This window comes from Balaenoptera borealis, assembly GCF_965194805.1.
Source record: "Balaenoptera borealis genome assembly, chromosome: 2".
Lineage (NCBI taxonomy): Eukaryota > Metazoa > Chordata > Mammalia > Artiodactyla > Balaenopteridae > Balaenoptera > Balaenoptera borealis.
In genome coordinates, this window is record NC_138867.1 from 53,048,014 (window position 1) to 53,066,103 (window position 18,090).

General features: G+C 42.7%; 1 protein-coding gene across 1 annotated transcript in view; it reads left to right on the forward strand.

The window, feature by feature from the left end:
• The first annotated feature begins 1,886 nt into the window (after positions 1-1,886).
• SHISAL2B (shisa like 2B) overlaps positions 1,887-18,090 on the forward strand; it is a 37,876-nt gene continuing 21,672 nt past the window's right edge. Inside the window, exon 1 of the mRNA XM_082383201.1 lies at positions 1,887-18,003. Coding sequence (XP_082239327.1) covers positions 17,854-18,003 — 150 coding nt within the window. The 5' untranslated portion in view covers positions 1,887-17,853. The remainder of the gene's footprint in view (positions 18,004-18,090) is intronic.

The window sequence follows — 18,090 nt, forward strand, 5'->3', positions numbered from 1 at the left end:
ATAAAGTGACTTTAACCACCAATACAAAATGGCCCCAGTAAATGTCAGAGCTGATCAATCAGGTTATCAACTTTCTCCCACAGGCAGGAGCCCTTAAGGGGAGCAAGGAGTTAAAAAAGAGGCCTGCAAATGTTTATTCCAAAATTCCCCGCTTGTGTAGGTTCTTGAGAAAGCACACTGAGGCAGAGGTAGAGTTAGTTAGTGGTACAGGTAAACTGTTGGAGGAGGTACAGTGTAACACCTTGGACAGACACAGGAGAAGGAAGAAGGAATGACAGGAAAAGGTTTTGGACCACGACTCTGACCTGACACTGTGACAAGAAAGGGGGAAGGAATCAGAATTATTAGGGAGACTGCAAAGCAGATCTGACAGACTCAGCCAAATAGTGAGCTCGGAGGCAAAGATGACTGAGATGGTTTAAGTGTCATCTTAGCTAGACCATAGGACCAGGATGTTTGGCCAAACATTATTCTAGATGTTCTATGAAAGTATTTTTTAGATGAAATTAACATTCAAACCAGCAGACTTTGAGTACAACAGATTACCCTCTGTAATGTGGGTGGGCCTCATTCAATCAGTTGAAGGCCTTAATGGAAAAAGACTGACCACCCCAGAAGAAGAGGGGAGACTTCCTGCAGACCACTTTTGGACTTGAAACTTATTTTGGTATACATGAAATAACAGAAAATGTATATTTTGGTCTCTGCCCCCAGTTTCTGGCACAGAGCTCCTAAAATTCTAATAAATTCTTAAGTGAAAAGAACACCAGGAACATCTCTCGTTCTTGTATTTGGTCTGCTGACACCTTGAATTAGGACTTCTAGCATACCATGGGAGAATAAATTTTTATGTGTTAAGATGTCCAATTTGTGGCAATTTGTAACAGCAGCCACAAGAAACTGAAACTCTCCATCATTTCCCCAAAACTAAAAGAGCAGTGAGTACTTTGGTTGGAGAACCTGATCTGCCTGCATAGGCTTAAGGTATTGTGGAAGGAAGCAGAGACATTATCTCTTAAAGAGTGAAGATAAGAAAGTCAGAGGTTTCCATCTGCCTATTCTTAAAATCATAAGATTAGCCATTTCTATTATTTTATTATTTCTATTATTCTATTATTATTCCATTCTAGTATTACCTACAATTAGTCTTCAATAGTAAATAAGTCCTTACTGTATAATATATTCATGGAGGTTATCGTTTCACATGTGAAATCCTGTGGTTTTGTCCTTTAAGATATATATTCCTCTCATTTTAGCATCCTTTTGCTATTTATCTTTTTTAATCCTTCTGTTCTCCTAATTTATGTTTTTGAGGATGAAAAAAAAAACCTTGTTATTGATTTTCTGGTTTTATTTGTAGGATGAGATAGAAGACTTTTCTAAACTTTAATCATGTATGTATGAGAGATGGACTTTTTTCAAACCATGTTTCTTAGCTTGCAATTTTCATTATGCTACATTCAAGATTGCATTTCATATTACATTTTTGTAAGCATGGTTTCTTATTACAATGTATTTTCTATAGTTATTTGAAGTCACAGTTTATTAAATCAGGAATTTAAATGTGGCAGTGTCTTTTATTTCCAGTGTGTTTATGTATGTCACCAACACCATTCATTATAGACATTTTCTCTATTTTGGGAGGTGATTTTGCTGTTGTTGTTTTGGTCCTTAATTTCTTTTGGAATTATTCCTATGAGAGTAATTTCCATAGAGAACAGAACTTTTACAGAAAATAATTTTCATTGCTATATATGTCCATATTATTTCTCAGATTTTCCTACATTTTATGTGTCAATTATAAAGTAAGTTCAAATTTGACAGTTTCTATGATTTACATTATTTATTGTTACCAAGTTGATTGTTCTCTGTAGCCTTTTTTTTTTTTTTTTTTAAACTTAAGCCCTAATACAAACAGGGCACTCACAAGTTTGCCTTTTTTTTTTTATTTTTTATTTTTTTAATTTATTTATTTATGGCTGTGTTGGGTCTTCGTTTCTGTGCAAGGGCTTTCTCTAGTTGCAGCAAGCGGGGGCCACTCTTCATCGCGGTGTGCGGGCCTCTCACTATCGCAGCCTCTCTTGTTGCGGAGCACAGGCTCCAGACGCGCAGGCTCAGCAATTGTGGCTCACGGGCCTAGCTGCTCCGCGGCATGTGGGATCCTCCCAGACCAGGGCTCGAACCCGTGTCCCCTGCATTGGCAGGCAGATTCTCAACCACTGCGCCACCAGGGAAGTCCCCTCTGTAGCCTTTTTACTGTTTTATTTTTCATCTCCCATATGAAAATTAAAATTATTTTATACACACATGTAGACCTTCCCAATTTATTTCATTAGAAAAGTAATGCTCACTTGTTTTCCACCATTTTTTGATGTAAGGATTATTAATTTTTTACAGTTTTATTGTGCTATAGAATGGTTCATATACTATACAATTCACCCATTTAAAGTGTATACTGTAATGGCTTTGGATTGTGTTTTTCATTCATGATGAATTATTTACGTAGGATTCCCCATGAAACATGGTCATTTCAATGGAAATTGCGTGGAGGACTGGAGAAGAAGCTGAGGAAGCTATGATCCAGGGTCTGCAGAGGGGCTGCCAACCACAAGTGTAGGAAACACTCTCCTCTAAGACCACACAGCACGCACTGAAGGAGGAGGTATGGGACAGGCTGACACAGGCTGACACAGGACTCAGGTACCCGCCCCCCCAGTGGAGGAGGGGCACGGGTCTTAAAAACAGGGCAAGTGACCATCTCCACACTAAATGGTGGAATATGTAGCCTCCTTCACCCAGTTCACAGCCCTGAATACCAGCAGCAAGGATAGTGCGTGGGCGCGCGCACAAACACACGCTCACACACACACACACATCCCACCTCACACACAAGAAATTCGTGGATTCTTTTCCGGAAAAACTGAATGCGCTACGAAAAGAAAAAGACTTCCACAAATGATGTTTAGTGCTTTCCCAGTACAAATCTGGCAAACCCACACAACCCCCAGAACTTCAATTCAGATTTTTAGTAACTTCACATTTCAGTATGAACAGAGTCAAAGATCACCAAACATTTTTTTTTAACATCTTTATAGGAGTATAATTGCTTTACAATGGTGTGTTAGTTTCTGCTGTATAACAAAGTGAATCAGCTGTACACATACATATATCCCCATATCTCCTCCCTCTTGCATCTCCCTCCCATCCTCCCTATCCCACCTAGACGGGTGGGATTGGGATCACCAAACATTTAATGAGTAATTCTAATATGAAAGACACACACACATACACACACAAACACCTGACTCTTGGAGAAAAACGGAAGAGACACGTACAATGAGGGACAAAAGAGCTTCAAGGAAAACAAAACATTGTACAAGAAGCATAATCATATTAGATGATTTGCCTTAGTAGTGAATAATTATAGTAATTATTATTAATTATAATTATACATAATATTATTATTACAATGTAAAGGCAGACTAAACAAGGTGATATAACTATATTGGAAGGGGAAGGAGGAGGGGAGGAATGTATTTTAAAAATGCTAAATCGGGTCTTCCCTGGTGGCGCAGTGGTTGAGAGTCTGCCTGCCAATGCAGGGGACACGGGTTCGAGCCCTGGTCTGGGAGGATCCCACATGCCGCGGAGCAACTAGGCCCGTGAGCCACGACTACTGAGCCTGCACGTCTGGAGCCTGTGCTCCGCAACAAGAGAGGCCGCGACAGTGAGGGGCCCGCGCACCGCGATGAAGAGTGGCCCCTGCTCGCCGCAACTGGAGAAAGCCCTCGCACAGAAACGAAGACCCAACACAGCCATAAATAAATAAATAAATAAATAACCAATGAGAAGCTTGAGGCTATTTAAAAAAAAAAAATTCCAAATCATCTACACCATAAAGTAAATCAATAGATAATGTCTAAAATGGATAAATTGATAAATAGCTAATATATTATTTTAAAATATGGAGAAAAGTATCAAACAGTATCAAAATTACCAGCTAAGCCAATTGTAAGTGACTGCCTCCAGGAAGTGGGATTGAGTGAGCATAGAAGGTAAGGGCTGGTAGAAGGAAAACCAGATAAAGAACTACTGTTGTCCATTATAAGCCTTTTAGCACTACTTGAGGTTTGAACTACCCATAGATAGTACTTTGATAAAGAATAAAAAATAATTTAAAAGAGAAAACCCAGACACAGTATTTTAGTTGGCATTGCTTGGTTTGTTTTCTGAATTACAGTTTTTGAAGAAAGAGAGCAAGGACTTTTGAGCTGATAGCTACATAAATTGGTCAACTCTTCTAATATTTTAAAGTAAACTGGTTACTTCCTTATGTGATCCCTCAGGGAGGAAAAATCTTAGTAAGTCCTTGAGAAAATAAACTTTGAAGTTTAAAAAAGAAGCCAGGCAATAATTTCTACTGCAAGAAGGAAATAAAAACTTCAAGGGGTGGTAATAACAATAATTTTCTCAGACATATATCTGCGACCCTGCTTGCCTGGGGGACGTGAGAGTCAGGTTTCTGCTGAGTCTCTCCCTCCTAGGTCCTCACCCCCTTCCACCCTTTTTGTGTTCCTTAACCCCTTCTCCTCTCCTGTCCCCTCTTCGCTGCTCCAACTTTTATCAGCACTAACCATACCAGAAAGATTTCTCTTTTTAGATATACCTTATTGAATACATAAGTGACGAGTGAAATGGTAAAACTTCCTCTGTGCAAACAAAATAATGATATTTCACTCACAAAGACCAAAAGAACTAGGTACGTTTTTTACTGGCATGAGAATGTTGATTCGGGTGGGAGTGTTAGCCATACCTAATAATAAAAGAAGATTCAGCATCCCTGATTAAAAGAAGAAAAATATACAAGTGTACTTTCCAACAGCCTTTGGTTGATGAATATGTACTGCACAGACACACGGACTCTTTCAACACTCTACCTTCTCCTAAGCACGGTGCCTCCAGACCCCCACTTGAACACTGAAGGTAGAGGCTATCCATCTGCTACGCTTTCAGGTGGGAATAGAACCTGCAGATGTCTACCCTTGACTTTCTGAAACTGTCTGAGGCATTATGTCATATGATGGATGACTTGATGCGTCTTCCTTCTACCTTACAGAGAACAGAATTTCCCAGCAGTTTTAAATGTTGGCCTTTAGTGACCGCAATGATTGAGAAACATCTATGACCATTTTTAACTGGGGAGTTTTAGGCTTTTTGAATGGCAAGGCACATGCTTTTCTTTGTGTTTGACAGAATTAAATGATTTCTATACTAGAAAGACAATGATTGATGAAGAAATTTTGTTTTAATATACATTTAAAACATATCCTCTAGGACTGCCCTAAGAAGTTAAGAATCCGCCTGCCAATGCAGGGGACATGGGCTCGATCCCTGGTCCAGGAAGATCCCACATGCCTCGAAGCAACTAAGCCCGTGCACCACAGCTACTGAGCCCATGTGCCACAACTACTGAAGCCCGCACGCCCTAGAGCCCGCGCTCCGCAAAAAGAGAAGCCCCCACTCGCTGCAACTAGAGAGAGCCCGTGCGCAGCAGCGAAGGCCCAATGCAGCCAAAAGTAAATAAAATAAAATAAAAAATACATTTAAAAAAACAAAAATAAATAAAACATATCCTCTAATATTTAAAATAACTTTATGTGACGCTTTATTTTTTACTCTCTTTGTCTGTCTCTCTGTCTCTGGTAATTCTGGGATTTACAGAATCCCTAGAATGTCCTTCTTCCCATCTCCCTCTCTCTCCTGGTCCATTTTTGGGTTCAGCATGAAATCAGTCTTGTTGATCCCCCTACTCTGAGCTTGTACTGAGAGTGAGCTTTCTTATACTTGCAAGTGAACTTGTACTTGGTTGAACAACTAGGCCTTTGCCTTCTTCCTTGTAGGCCCCATGTACCTACATGCAGAGTAGATAGATACAGAAAAACTATGACAGTTCTGGTAATCAAGGAGGTGGTGTTGCTAGGCAATGGAAAGGAAAGCAGGAAGCCTTGTACTTGGGTCCTAGCAATGTATTAGGAATAAAGAAGACCTGCCAGTCATTCCTTTTCCTCAGGGGACCGGTTTAACATGCAGGGGCAGGGTGGGCCCAAAATATGGAGATGCAGCACTAGCATCTGGGCTTCTCTCTGGGGCCCACGTTTGCAGCTCATCACCGTTCCCTGCCCTGATGCCACGTTCTGATAAGGGGGCTCTTGCGCCTCAGTAAGCATCTCTTCTCCCCAGTACATTCTCCTTTCCCCTCCTGATTTATTTTAGTTCTGAGGACCACGCTTCTCATTGTCCCCAGTTGGAGATCCTGTTTCATTCTCGAGATCCTGATTAGAGTCCCCAGTCTTAACCCCAACCTGGGACAGATGCCTTGATAATAACAACTGTGCCTTCCAGCTACCATCCCTGCCCTGGCTTCACCATCCTCAGTGCCCTTCCTAGATTCTCCCTGGTCTGTGACTGACAGTGACCATTTCTCAGCCCCGTCCTGAGTCCCACCCCAGTTTTTGCCATGCCTGACTAGAGGGGTCTAATACCCTAGCCCTCACTTCTCCTTCCAACTGCAATCCTTTCCAAGTGCACTCCAAATTCCAGTGTCCATGCCTCTTTGATAAATCCTGAAGTATGATGTTACTATCCTTTTATGCCTTGCTTTGATGTCCTTTTTTTGAACCCGTGTTCTGAACATGGAGGCCCATGCATACTGGTGCTCTGGCATAGGCTGGAGCACATGGTCCAGACTATATATGAAGTATCAGAGGGTTTCTAATTTACGAATGGGTTTCGTTCCCCAGAAAAGTCTACTTCTAAGACAATAATCGAGTCTACAGGAACAATCATCTCAGAGTCGACGTTATAAATTGTCGTTGGGCTCTCATGTCAGCCTGTAAAAAGCCTATTCGATACAAAATGCACCAGAGGTATGGTACTTCAACTCTGACAAAAACTATCTCTGTGAAGAAATGGAATTTGGGTTTTAACTAGCAGTTCCAGGATCACGCCTCTGAGCTCCAGCTGTGCAAAAGGAAACTTCACTAGTTTCTTACAAGAGAAGGTGGAATCAGAAGGGCACTGGTGGAATACAAAGAGTTAATGGAGCTGCAGTAGGAGTGGAAGGGTTAGAAGAAAACTGACCTCAGTTATTGCTACAGAAGCTGTGGTGGGCGAGCCTAGCTGGTGGAGAAGAGGAGGTGGAAAAGTCACTGTTGGGAACCCTCCTGCCTGAGCAGCCAGTGTCATTGGTAGAGTAGAGAGATGGCCAACTAACATGGCCCAGGATGGTCACAGGGGGACTTGCTATATCAAATCTAGGACAGGGGAAACCTGGGACTGGACCAAGGTTATGAACAAGAGAGATGTAAGGAGTGGTAAAAACTGTCGTGATTTCTGCCCAGAACCTCCTTTAGAGAAACTGTTCCCTACTCCTTACCCCTATCCACAGCCATGTCACTGCAGCCTAGGGCCACCAGGGTAATTCAATGACTCTATCTGAACAACAGAGATTAGACAAAGGATGGAACTTTTACCTTCCCAGGAATTTGATTTTAAGATCGGCAGAAGTGAGGTTCTCTCAGTATACCTGAACACAAAATACAAAAATTCAGGGACTCTGTGTAGGCATGTTCTGCCATGTGGCCATGGAACACAGAAAACTGGCTGGCAGCAGAGAAGAATTAATTCATTGTTCATCCATTCATTCAACGAGGGGGGAAAAGGAAAGGCAGAGGAAGGGAACTAACGTTTCATGAGAGCTTATTATGTGTTGAACAGGAGATCACACAGAGGCTGCAGAGAAAACCAGACAGTGGATCATGAATGGGTGCTATAGACAGTAGGGAGAGGAATTTGGTTGTGCTGATTAATTTGCTACAAGCTGGATTCAGAGACTAAGGATGTGCCTGGCCTGTTTGGGGCATCCACCCAGGGCTCCTAGTCCTACCGTTAAAGAAAGTTTTTCTTCTCTTGCTGAGTGCAGCAGACCTAAGAGAATCTCCATGGATACCTTCTGAGGATTAGTAACTTGTTTTTTACACGCACATGAGAAAAAGTAACCGTCTAGTTTGAATAGCCACTGTGTTCCGAAGGCAAACAGAGAGCAGTGTTGAGGAGAAGACAGCATCCTGAAACAGAACCTCCAACATTCTGTACGGTGAGTTAAGCACCTTGCATAACATTATGCACAATTGGATGTTCAGTTAATACTGCATGGATTAATCAATGAATTCTATCTTACAAAAATGTGCTTATTTTGTCTTCTTCAAAGAAATACCATCACCCAGATTATAACACGATAACATGCTATACTGACAAGACCACAGGACAATGATATAATCAGTGATGAACACTGCCATAGCCCACAGAACGAAGCCAAATTGTAATTACCAAACTCGACGACTCACGTGGAATGCAGTATTTCTAAGCTTGTGTGATATAAGAACTACAAATGCAATCTTTTTTCATTCTCTAAATTGATAGTACTCACAAGAATTGCTGCTTGAATAAAATTCCACAGTAATCTTGACCAATGTGGCAAGATAACGCAAGAGAAAAATTAACTGTGTTTCATGTTTCTACACTCTCAAGACAAAACAATGAGATATGTTACTCCAAATTCCCTATTTCCATCCTGACTCATCTTCTTCTAATGATACACAAAAAACAAAAGGAAAGTTGAGCTTTCTCTGCCCCAGGACTGTGCTATGAGCATTTTTTTTCCTCAAAAAACTTAAGCAAAAAGCAGAATTATCCAGGAAGGGTGTGGTACTAAGGTTTAAGAGGAAGGGGAATGGCCTGACCCGACAATGAAATAAGGAGGGGATGGCAGTTACCAATGATTCCCACGTTGCCCACAGCAAGGCAGAAAGTGGCTATTGTATTGATAAGCAGAGCATGAATGCCAAGGAGCCACAGAAAGTACCAGTGACTGTGTGGGGCAGACCCGTCACCTCTAAACAGACCCTACTGCCAAGGGCAGTGGCACCTATAATGGATGAAACACCAGAGCAGTAGCATAGCTATCGCACACTTGACACTAGGAGCTGATCATTCTTTTAACATCTTGACCTCCATAAGGCAAATTTTTAAAAGAATTAATCACATAATAATTATTCTCTTGACTCAATTCCTTAGTTTTAAAACAGTTAACAGTTTAAAATATAAAATTTCAATTTAAGAGTTATTATACAAAGGCAGTAGGATATTTCATGTAGGAACTAAAAGGCACTAACCAAGCAAAAGTACTACGCATCACAGTTTGTGCTTTGTTGGGCTGTCCCCCGAAAGCCTACAAGGCCTGTACTTGCCAAGCTTCAAGACCAAAGAAAGAGCCCGGAGTCAGCAACAGAGACATCAATGGTTTAAGGATGAGGGAGCTTCCACGTCTGAAGCAAGGTCCTGGAGCGACACCCCACCGTGCGCGGACGGATGGCGGCAGATGACGAGCAAGACATGGCGGCTGTCTTCACTCCCAGCGGGGGAAGGGGAGATTGCCAGTAATACGGGGAATTGATGTCAGGTGGGCTCATCAGTTACCAGGGAAACCAGCAGAGGGGTACGCCCCTCACTGCCCCTTTGATAACGATAATCACCACCTGGGACGTTGCGCAAGTGTGTAGGAAGGTCAGTCTTGTGAGCAGGGTGTAGGTGAAGCAGGCACTGGTGGAGCAGGCAGTGTACAGAGAGCAAGAGAACAGCCACCTTGAGTGGCCTGACCATACACACTCTGATTCAGTGTTTTAAAATTTAAACACAAAAATTCCAAGTTGCCATCTAGTATTGGAGTGTCTGAAGTTTTGTATCTTCATCTGTATAATCAGTGTGCTATCTTTGCTTTTTTTGAATTGAATCCACTGTTTAAATGCAGGAATACGTAGCACCACAGGAATTCACTCAAGTGATTCCTAACATTTAGGAATTTATCACTAAGCAAACATGTATGACCGCTGGGTCCATGGCAGAAATGGGGGTAGGGGCCAGGGAAAAACTGAATTACTAAAACTTCTTGTAATTGAAGTCCATGTAGAATGAAATATTTTTTAAAGAATAAATAATAAAGGTGCTAATGTGTAGCTTAATGTATATTATTAGAACTCAACAGTGTTCACAGCAACTGTTTAGAATTCATGCACTCAAAGATTTTTTTCTCATGACGGAGTATCTGTCCCTGAGTGTTTGAAATTGCTGCTGCATGGTGATAATAAAAAGCAGAGCAACCTTTTAATCAGCATTATTATTCTTAATTGCCCATAAAAATGCACCCCCTTATGGCCCGCACCTGGACCAGACTGTTCCCACCAGCCCACTTTTGTGCCCACAAATTGTTTGGAATTGCATAATCTCTCCAGGACATCTGTATCACCAAGAGAAGAGGGAAAGGCCTCCCAAAATATAACTGAGATTAAATTTTCTACCTGTTAGACTGGTGTTTGCATCCGATTTCATTTGATTTTAAAAAATGATTCTTTACCTGAATGTTGTAAATTCTTATCAGTTATAATAATATAACATAATATTTCCATAACATAACTAACATGAGTGACATATTACATGCTTAAACATTTGGTTTTTTTCTACATTAAAAAACTAAGCATTCTGAGATTATTTTTTCTGGTAAAATATGGGAGGAAGTGGTCAAATTTTCAAAATTTGATAAAGTAAATCAATCATAGAACTTATGATTCTGGATAAATTTTCTAGATAATTCTCCTACCAGAAAATCTTATATAACTATGGTAAAAATGTAATCTTTTCCCTCTCCAACTTGGTAGTCACTAAAAGTGTTCCAGGCTTGAAAATTACTCAGCCTGTAATTTCCCCAGATTGAACCATTCTGGGAGTAAAATGATGTCATATAAATAGTAATTAACAGTATTTTTTTGCTTCAGCTCCACCCACTGTTTCAGTACTTCAGGTCACTTTCCATCTTCCAAATTACCTGCATTTATTTATAGGTGAATTCAGAGGGGCAGCTAATTTTTGCAAACCAATAAGCCCTCTTTAACCTTTATCAACTCAGAGATCTTTACTGCCCCTGAAAGCCATGGAGCCGTCTAAGGCCACCTATGCTGCAACAATCGCCCTCTGCTTCCAATAAGGACACCTATGGCACCTCCACAAAGCTGTTGCTGTCACTACTGTTGCCATAGCCAGTACTGGTGCAGTGACACGGCTTAGGCTTGACCTGTGAGATTCCCACAGGCATTTGAATACGGGTAGCAGCACTCGAAATTACAACCAAAGTTAAGAACATGAACGCTTAATTCTAGAAGGAAAACAAGGAAAGAATGTTCCCCAGGAGGCATGAAGGATCTGAGACAGCCGAGAGGCAGTCTCAGGCCCCAGTGTGTAGAAAAATGATCATCTCTCCTAGTAGGAGCATCTCTCCCCGAGGTACCAAATTTTCAGACCAGCAGAGCCTATCCCCAGTCCTTGATGCTCAAATTTACATAATCTGCCAGAGAGAGAGAGGCAGAATCTTTGAGTGAATACTGGTTGAGACTAGTTTCTCCAGCCATACAAATCAAACAGAGCCTTGGTAGATTGACTGTCAATTTTATCCTTGGGAACTACATACAGATTCCATGAACCAAAACTAACGATGTAGATGCATGAGGCTACCCCACTTCTGCCACTCTCTGGAACCTACCTGCCCCTGCACCACTCATTCTCACCAGCCTTAACAGCCTTGACAGTGCCTCTCTCATCTTACCTTAGACCCCAAAAATACACATCACAAGTTCCACTTTAATGCTGGAGAAGGGGGAAGGAGGAATAACTCTTTACAATGGTTCCTCAGTCATAGTAAATGCTAAATGGATGAGAACCTCTTTCTTTTTCTTGGAGCGGGGGAGGGCAGTTTAAACAGTGACTATTAAGTAGGTTAATAATGATTAAGTTTAGGTTACTGCAGTAAGAGAAAATCCTTAAAAGTTAGAAAATAACATATTGACAAATGTAATTCTAATCAAACCACCTCCTCAAATGAGGCAGAGACTCTTTTCCTTCTCTCCACATCCTGAGAATTCCAGGGAAAGAGGAGGGTCATAAACAAGTCACTGGGCTCTGTTATGGTACAGTAAGCTTGTCTCATTTCAGCCCCATCCCAGGGACTAAAAGGAAGATGGAGGCCCCTAAACGCTGGGAAAGAATCTTCTCTCAGCTCAGGTCCTGCATGTTATGTGGTGTGACATGCTCTTGATGGAACATTTGTATCATTTGATGGTGACAGCAAACCTGACCTCCTGATGAAGTGCTATTTGTCTTCACAGTGATTAGCTGGGTCTCCCAACTCTGCACTAGTTCAGTCATATTCTTCATGTTAGGGGCACAAACTCTTGGAACATCTTGACGTGGTGATGCTCATCCCAAAGGAGAAGGATGTAAGTCAGCCATGTCCACTGGACCATCAGCCACGAGCCCTTTTAGCTTATTCATGGGTCAGAATGTTCACCAGGTATGTTCAGGTTTTGGATGAAATCTGACACCTTCTTCTACGTCAGATTGTGAATTCTAAGTTTGACTACTGCTTCTACCCTCCACAGCTTCTTCAGGAGGGGAGCCAGATACATACGGAGGGAAGACAATGTGAAGACACAGTCACAGGTGCCTCCCTCACAGCCCTCAGAAGAAAACAACCCTGCAGACACCTTGATCTCAGAGTTCTAGCCTCTACAACTGTGAGAAAATTATTCCTCTGTTGTTTAAACCTCCCAGTCTGTGGTACTTAATTATGGCGACCCTAGCAAACTAGCTTACTCATTATAGGTAATGCCTTTATTATAATGTAAAGAAGAAATAAATGGAATGTCATTTACAATAAAATACATATTTGCACTTGTAAATGCTCAAGCACAGCTATACCAAAAGACGTAATGTTTATACCAATACTGGGCATGCAGTGGCTCTAAGTGTGACAGTACAGATGTGGGCTGACACAGACAGCACACGTTATTGGCAACTCAAATACAAAATTTCGAGCACCGTTACTGTTCGTACATGATTTTCTGAAAGAGTGAAAAACACTTGGTAAAGTTCCAAAGGAAACAAACAACAATCTTCCTTCAATTTACATGGTAGTTACATTCCTGGAAAATTCAAGAAATACGCGGTATTTATTTGACACACGGGAACAGGTGCTAGGCACAGATAATTATAAATAGGTTTTTCATCTCCATGAATGTCTTGTGGAACGTTTGAAATTCACAGCCAGTTCTTCATTTCTCTGTACATTTGCAGGTTGTCAGGATGTCTAGCATCTCTGGCCCACATCCCTCATTGCCAGTAGGGTTCACAGTCATCATGACAACTAAAAATGTCTCCTTATTTCCAGAATATGTCCTAAAGACTCTCTAAAGGGGAGTACCACCTTGGTTGAGAAGCAGTGAGATATAAGAAAATAAAAGATGTAATGTATGGCTATCTTTTGGTGCTGGGCCAGCCCCACTCCCACTCCCTGACAGAGCTCCCCCTGCCTGGAGGCAGAGAGCTGGGGACCGGTTCACATGGGACCACACAGCAGGCAAGTCAAGCAAGGGATATGCATTTCTGAACTGGTCTTGTTGAAAGTCACAGTCTTAACACTGCCCTTGAGCCTCAGGCATTAAAATGCTCCTTTGTTTGCTTGAATTTCAGAGGCCTCAAGTGCTCTAAGCTTGGTAGAGACTAGCAGCTGTGGGCATGCCTTCCTCTGTGTGTTTCTGTATGTTTCAGGGGCTTGGAAAAGGCTAAGGCCCTGCTGTGATTGCAGAGGCATTAATGGGTTAGAGAACCATCCTGACAAATCCTGCTGCCCACTTCTCTGCTCCTGTTCCTGGGCTATTGAACATTCATTGTTGGAGAAAATCACATGAACCAACAGGTTAGTTCTACCAGCGAGCTATGATTTCTAACCATTAACTGGGCCCTCGACGATGCACCCAATCCTTTTGTCCCACTCTGCCTGTCCTCCAGGATGTTTCCCAGTGTTTATTCTCAATCTTTTTTGCCCCCTTCTCTCAAGCACTCAAATTCCACCTTGTTGTTTCACGCTCCAAGAAGATTTCTGTACGTTTTACTGAGACAAGATCATTGTTCAGAAAAACAATGAAATCCTCAAAATTCTTCCTCTCAAAATTTATTTTCCTCTTGCACAACAAGAAGAAAAGTCCACTTGTGCTGCCTATTGCTCCCCTTTCCAAGGGAACCTGTTCCATTATTTAAAGAGCTTCAGTTTTTCCTTTTCAACTGCCCTTCTCTTCCCTCAACTTTGCCTGAAGACATGCTGTTTGAGTTAGAACCCTTTGGTTGCAGGTAGTAGAATCCAACTTGAGTGAATTTTAGCCAGAAAATAAGACTTTAAATAATAAAAAAAAAAACCCAGTGGTAGGAATGCCATGGGTCTCAGGAAAGGACTTGGACAAGTATTGCAAAGCCATCAGCACTCCTTCCACCCTTCTTTGCTGCTCCTCTTTGCTTCATCTTTCTCTTTCCTGTGCACTAGCTTCTTGTGGCTTCCTGTTGTCGACTGAAGAAAATGTACAAGCTAAAAGTTGAGAGTTATGTTTTATTCAGCGGATTTTCTGAGGACGTCAAGCCTAGGAGACAGGACTCTCAAATGGCTCTGAGGCACTACTCTGAAGAGGGAAGGGAGGAGCCAGGATATAAAGGAGTTTTGTAACAAAAACCAGGTAATCGGAACATCAAAAGATTACTGTTAATTAAAGAAAACCAGACATCTCAAGTTAATGAATTTAGTGCTTTTGTATGTATGGGAAGATGCAAAGTTCTGGGCTCACTGAAATCATTCCTTTGATATGCACCTCAGCTAACTAGGGCCGGTATCCTGTTTTTTTCCATCTTGAGTCTCCTCAGGGTGCACCCTTGGGTGTGACTGCAGCGGCTGATGGCTTGATGGTGGGGCATCCTTTGTTTACTGATGTGGCAGGCAGCATTCTTAGTCCACAGTGTCCACATGGCAGAATCCCAGTTCCAGGAGTGAGAACCCAACTGGCTAGCTTGGATCAGGCCTAATCCCCTGGCCAAGTTCAGCTAAAATGGCTTAACAGGGATCAGATTTACCCTCCTGCCTGAAAAAGATAAACACACAAAATATAGAAGCAATGGGTTTTGAACATGGATATCAGGTGGCGCTGGACAATGAACCTTGAGAGAGGGCAAACGGATGAGGTGAGCCTTATGGTTGCCCCAGCTTGCTGCCTGGAGAGAGTTTCCAGAACGCAGCATGGGGAGGGGGAACCCAGGTGGAGCCCAGTGGTCTCTCTGAGTTGAGAACACAGAGCTGGAGTCCAGCGAAGCCATGGTGGATAGAGATAGCACGACAGAGTGCTAGAGAGAAGAGAGCTGGAGAGAGAGAGAGGGAGAGAAAGAGAGATGGGAGGGAGAGAGAAAGAGTGGAGGAGAGAGAGGGTTAGTTCAAGATCTGGCTCATAGGAGGATCTCCTTGAGCCTTCAGCTCAAGTACATGCCTGTAAAGAAACTACTGGAAGCCAGGGAAAGAGCCACCTAAAAGGATCAGAGGGAACACTTCTTGGAGCCTTCACAAGGCCTTGAATAGTTTATTTCCACCAGTCAGAATGGTAAGCCTTGTAATTCACAAGGTACCCAGTACAGTATTCAGAATGAGATAGGAGGGAAGGGGGCAGGGCACAACCTTTAAAAGAATGACATAGCCATTGAGGTTACAATAAAAACTGGTTAGACCCTACTAGGCCCAAGATGGCAGAAGATTTGGCTTCCAGTAGACCTTGAGCCTCATTATACACTCATTGTAATACATTAGCATCTAAATGACATACCCACAGGGACCATGATGGTTCCAAGGCTGACCATAAAAGGCCAAAAAGTGGGCCGTAGCCCAGTACCTGGAAATCCCTGCCCCTTTCCCAAAATAGTTGGAATAATCCTCCCACTCATTAGCCTATGAAATTACCCAGCCCATAAAAACTAACCACCCCATATTTCAAGGCCACTCTCACCTTTCGAGAGGGACCGCATTCTGTCTAAATAAACAGACATCTCTCCAAATAAACTGCTTTCACTTTGCTATGGCTCGCTCTTGAATTGTTTCCCGCGCGAAGCCAAGGACCTTCACCTGGCGGTCTGTCCCATGGACTCACCCAAGACCTGTGACGTGACCATCCTCTTGTGCCCCATCTTCCTACAACAAGAAAATAACCATCAGTTTAGCCCTCGAGTCTGCTCTGGTCCTGCCTAACAAAGTTTAAAATCAAACCTGAAGGGACTTCCCTGGTGGCACAGTGGTTAAGAACCCACCTGCCAATGCAGGGTACATGGGTTCAAGCCCTGGTCTGGGAAGATCCCACATGCTGTGGAACAACTAAGCCTGTGCACCACAACTACTGAGCCTGCGCTCTAGAGCCCGCGAGTCACAACTACTGAAGCCCACGTGCCTAGAGCCCGTGCTATGCAACAAGAGAAGCCACCGCAATGAGAAGCCTGCGCACCGCAATGAAGAGTAGCTCCCGCTCACCGCAACTAGAGAAAGCCCACGCACAGCAACAAAGACCCAATGCAGTCAAATAAATTAATTAATTAAATAAATTTTAAAAAATCAAACCTGAAAGAATCCAACAGTTTCTGTTAGGGAACCGTTGACTGAAACAGCCTGCCTTGGCCAGGCATGATAATAACCACTTGCATGAGTTGTCCCCAACAGGAGGTCCCGATAAGGAAAAGGGTGCTGCCACCAAAAACTAACCGGGAGAATTTGGGAGGGGCCGAGAGGAAGGAGGAGACACCAGACCATAATATGTCCTGCCAACCTCCCAGAAACCCTCACGCTGGGATCCATCTTGGCTAAGAGATGTGTGCACCATCAGGAAAGGCCTTGAATTGGACCAAATATGGGGACAAGAAAGATGATTGACCAGAGACACCCAGAAAGCTGACCCCACCACCATAAACCCTCAGACTGTGAGCCACGTGGCAGAGCAGTTCTCCTGAGTTCCCTTATCCCGCTGCTCTCTGCCCGGGTGCCCCTTCCCAATAAAGTCTTTTGCTTTGCCAGTACGTTTGTCTCCTCGGACAACTCATTTCCAAGCGTTAGACAAGAGCCCTCTCTCAGGCCCTGGAAGGGTTCCCCCTTCCAGTAACATCTCTAAGTAACTTAACTGCATCCCAGAACAAAGCTCAAGAATATTTATGCAAATACAAAAATATACAGCACCCAGTAGGGTAAAATTCATGATTCTGGCATCCAGTCAACCCTCAGCTGAAGGAAAGAAGCAGAAAAGGAAGAGGAAGGAATAAAGTTCTATCTCAGAAATTTTACGAATGTTATAGTCACCTCCTCTCCTGTCTTATGGCTATTAATATTTTCTTCCTTACACATCATAGTATTGTTTGACTTATTACAAAAGCATCCATTACTATTGTTATTTTTAAAAACTTGGTCAACAAAATGAATCACTAAAGTGAGAATACCAAACAAAAAGAGAACAAGAGAAATTTCTGCAGTGCTTTAAAAGGATGAAGTTCTCTCTCTCCCTACATCCTTTGCCTCCTCTTTCTGCCTACCTTTGCAGAAAGTCCTCAGTTTCTTTACCTCAATCTCTAACCTGTCCTTCCTTTCTCAGGTTAACTGAATACAGAATGCATGGCTAGTTTTTGGAGAAAATTTTGTTCTTGTCTTTGATATTTAAATTGGCAGATTTTAACGTCTTACACATACTTCTCAAAGAAGAAGGGGTACTTCTCAACAGCCCCTCACTGGTAGTTCAGTGCCTTTTGTTCTGCCCTCTACCCTGCTTCCCCGGCCCTGCTCGTTTGCCTGAAACCCATCTGCCCTGTCCCTGGGCAAAGGGAATTTCAACTTTGGCTGCATCTGTTCTGATGGCAAACACGTCCCACACCACACCTCCCGTTCTCCTTCAGGTGGAATCTCTTTCTGGCATGGAGTGGGGACGCCTCCGTGAATTGAGGAAAAGTGGAGAGAAGTCAGGAGAACGTGGAGAAAGCAGACGAAGGGAGAGGGAGAAAAAGGTACAGGGCCGGAGATCGGCAGATAATAGGACCACTCAGTAGCGGGAGGGAGAAGCGCTTGCAAAGCGACCAGACACCATGGGGACG